At 37.6% G+C, this 4,142-nt stretch overlaps 1 protein-coding gene across 1 annotated transcript; it reads left to right on the plus strand.

Annotated features, from left to right (window-relative positions):
- Positions 1 to 1,037: 1,037 nt before the first annotated feature.
- Positions 1,038 to 3,243, plus strand: LOC131040190 (protein MET1, chloroplastic). Its single transcript, XM_059214141.1, has 6 exons — positions 1,038 to 1,263; positions 1,349 to 1,558; positions 1,640 to 1,806; positions 2,282 to 2,363; positions 2,463 to 2,535; positions 2,649 to 3,243. Exons 1-6 carry the CDS (start codon positions 1,168 to 1,170, stop codon positions 2,813 to 2,815), a joined length of 795 nt encoding a protein of 264 aa, XP_059070124.1. The 5' UTR covers positions 1,038 to 1,167; the 3' UTR covers positions 2,816 to 3,243.
- Positions 3,244 to 4,142: the final 899 nt, after the last annotated feature.

Below are 4,142 nucleotides of genomic sequence, written 5' to 3' on the forward strand. Positions count from 1 at the left end.
AGGGTGGGCTGGAAGGTGACACCACGAAGTAACTATTTGAATTCCTGGCTGAAGATTGGACCGGGCTACTACTCTCCCAGCACATGGGAGCTGGAAAAAATGATTAATGGTTGATGCTTTCCTTTTTTGTTATAGTTTTAGTTTCAAGATCGACTGGATCCCTGTTAAGTTTAATTTCTTTATCAGCCATATTAGGCTTGTCAAGATTCTTTCTTCTTTCTTTAGTTTTTATAGTATGAACAATATACTTATCTCTAAGGATAGATGGTTTAAGGTTAGTTTATTTTTTATTATCTGTTGTTCAAGTTGCTATATGGACGAGATTGTTATCAATCTTGGGTTATTCTATAGCTACAAGTGGTTTTTATTTTTGATGATTAAGATAGGGATTGGCTGACTGTTGTTTGGCAGCTGTGTGTGTGTTGGTTATGCTCTCTCTGAGGCTTACTGTGTATTCAAGGTCAGCCCCCTTGTTTTGGCTGCTTTATTATCAAAAACAAGACTTGACTAAGGAAAAAACCTCAACATAATAATCCTAAAAAGGTGTACAATATCACCACCAATTTTTTTGTTACATTTATAGACATTAGGCAAATCTATACTTTTGGGTACATAGAGTTTACAAACATTACAATCAAATATATATTCAGAGATCATTTCTATAGTAAGAGGTCAAGTCTATAGGTGTGAGGATTAGTTCCATAATTGCAAGACTAAAATTACATTTTCACACAACTCCAAATCCAAATCTTGTATGATTGAGTTGACTCGTTATATCACTGATCCAATCTCTAATAGTCAAATTGAACTCTCTTTCTTCAAATCAAAGTAACCATTTTTTATTTTATTTTTTCAATCCAATTGCATATGATTTTTTATTATAAAATAATTTGATTATTGTTTCTTTATTACACTATTATTTACTCATTATATACTAGAATATGTTTTTTGTCAAAATGGAAAATTAGAGGTAAGGGCAATGTTTTTGATGTCGTAACTTGACTTTCTTATAAGCGGTAGGTGTTTTGATAACAGAAGGGAGATGTGGACGGTGTTCATTCACATCCTCCAATTACATTTCCTATATTCGGATGAAGCAGCTCAGCATAGTGCTTTTGCGCATTACCCATTAATGCTGTAGCTCTTCCAGGCTCCTCACCCTAATTGATGGCATCCGCAGCAATAATTTCACCATCTCTTGGCCACATAAATGCCTATACCCCACTTTCATCTTCCTCCTCTCCGGCTGTCTGCAAAACTCAGGTATGAAATTCAAAATTCATCATCTCATCCCTACATTTCCTCTTACATTAGAGTAGTTATTGTTCTTTCGGGTGATGATTACCAGAAAATTTCTTGCGGATTGTCACTTAATGAGTCAAGAAGGGGTGCATTTCTCTCCAAAACATATAAATGCAAGAGGAGGATGGCAACGGCAATGCCAAGACTGCAGGTGACAGCAAGGAGTGCAGGGGCCTCAAAGACCATAGAAGCAGAAGTGGATAAACCTCTTGGATTGGCACTGGGCCAGAAGACTGGTGGTGGTGTTGTAATCACGGTTTGTTCTTTTTCTTCCTCCACTCTCATATTGGAACTTTAGGAGATTATATGGTTAATAACATTTCGACCCCTTTTCCAGGCAATAGAAAATGGAGGGAATGCTGCCAGAGCGGGTTTGAAAGTTGGGGATCAAGTATTGTACACCAGTAGTTTCTTTGGAGATGAACTCTGGCCTGCTGATAAATTGGGTTTCACTAAGACTGCCATCCAAGCAAAACCGGATTCAATTTATTTTGTGGTTAGCAGGTTAGTTCCTATTCCACAACTGACTGCTTTAGTAGTTAATTGAACTATAAGGGAAAAAAGAATGTGGGTTTGGTCTGATGCCCCAACTTAGCAAATTCACAGCTGAAGTGTGAATTTTTTCCCCTCTTCATGGCAAGCCTATCTCTGTGTGAATGGTAGGGCCCCCACAAGGGCCAGGGAAATTCCAGAGAGTAGACTATATCCCCCTTTGATAATTGTTGATAGAAATTTGGCCTCTTTTTGTATGGTGGGGTTGTGGGGAGAAGTATTATCAGAACCAACTTTCAAATACAGAAAAATCAGGAAAAGAGAAGCCAACATACAAAAGATAACTCGTTTAATTTCCAAGATACTGGCTTTGAAGAAGTTAATATCAGATCTTTGAAGGGAATGGGTATCACATCGAGTTGGGCATTGAGCACAACTTCCTTTCTGTATTAATGTTATGAGGCCAATGAATATGATGTGGTTGCAGAGGTGCAGATGTGGATGTGAAGAGATTACCCAAGAGACCAGCGCCCCCTCGGTTCGGAAGGAAGCTAACGGAGGCCCAGAAGGTACATTGTTACTATTTTAGAGAGGAGAGGATCAATATATTTGGATTACTTATTTGGACTACTATAATTTGACATGGCTTCATATCTAAACTCTCACAGGCTCGGGCAACTCACATTTGTCTCGACTGTGGATACATATACACCCTATCTAAACCATTCGAAGAGCAGGCAAGTGATGATCATAGGCTTCTCCTCTACCCTATTTTTAAAGAAGTTGGATTGGCTTGTATTTAAGTAGCTGATAATTTATTGTGTTACTCTTGGTGTCTACACATTTACAGTCAGACGGATACATTTGTCCACAATGTTCAGCACCCAAGAAGCGTTTTGCACGGTATGATGTTAACACTGGCGAAGCCATCGGTGGCGCTTTGCCTCCAATTGGGGTACTGCTTGGACTAGTAGTTGGTGTTGGAGCTGCTGGTGCATTGCTTTTCTATGGCCTTCAATGATAACATGCAGGGTAATATTTTCATGATCAAAATTGGCATATCTCTGAGGAAGGCTTGCAAAGCTTAAATAAATTTGTAGAAATGATTACCTTAGATTTTAAATTATGGAAATGTGGAACTTTGTTGCCAATTCACCATGTAGCTTAGCATCAAAGTTTGATATTTTAAATTTACTCAGAATTCTCACTAGTTTACCTACAGTATGTTGTTTCTGGATTACTGGCTCGTGGGCATATCATAAACACCCAATTTAGTCTTGCCTTGTATAACTGAGTGGTTTTTAATATGACATCTTACACCTGCATGACAAGACCAGGGTTTTGTCTGCAATTTGTAATCACTCTCAAGTGTAAATGGATTGGCATTTATGCCTTTGTAGGCATCATGGAATACCAATGTTTTATGGCATACGAAATCTATTAATTTGACAGTTTCGTTTAGTGGAATAATTCATTTTTATTGAAAAAAATAATAATTTGGCAGTTTCAGTCTTCTTTTGGTAATGGGTGCTGTAGATTTTAAAGCTATCTGGTCACTCATTCTTAAGCCTAAATTGACCTATTTTGTCAAGTGTATTCTTTGTCGAGGAATTCTGTGTGGTTCTCCCTTAATACAATTGGGAGCTCTTAATCTCTATTGTCTACTTTGTGGATAACTGAAGACTCCAAGCATCGTTTTTGGTTCCACATTTCAACTTAGGAAGCTTGGAGTTGGATTATCATTTTTCCGTCTTTTAAACTTGCTCTTCTTTCATGACATGTGACATATAGTTGCTCTTCTTTCAGGACATGTGACATATAGTATACAGAATTGGCATGTTTTTAAGGTTGAGATCTTCTTCAACATTTAGAAAGGTAGAAATGCAGTTAATTTTTTAGGATTTTATATTTATATTTATGTTTCTTTATATATTAAAGTTATGTGTCACTATAATGTGTTATGTAAATTCAAGTTCAAGCTATCAAGTTGTACTTGAGATTATTTATGCAAGGGCATTACTCTACAAGAGCTTTTAGACCACTAGAGTATTGCTCCTTACACTATTGTCAGAGTCTCATCTCCCTCCTCTTCTCCTTCTCAAGGATGGTGATATGATCACAACCAATCTATCTAAAGAGATCGTGGTTCCTAGTTCCATGACTCTCAACCCCCAAACAACAAAGATAATGTTGCCCATGGTTAGTTCCAACCCTCAAAGCCACCTACTACCTCTTCTCATGGGTGTTGGTACTCTTGGTCAACCTAATTATGATGAGGTTCCTCAATTGGAGCTAATCATTTATCCTATTTGTTCTCAGCAACCTTTGGAGGACACTCCTTAAGAAGA

Source organism: Cryptomeria japonica, chromosome 11 (assembly GCF_030272615.1).
Source record: "Cryptomeria japonica chromosome 11, Sugi_1.0, whole genome shotgun sequence".
Lineage (NCBI taxonomy): Eukaryota > Viridiplantae > Streptophyta > Pinopsida > Cupressales > Cupressaceae > Cryptomeria > Cryptomeria japonica.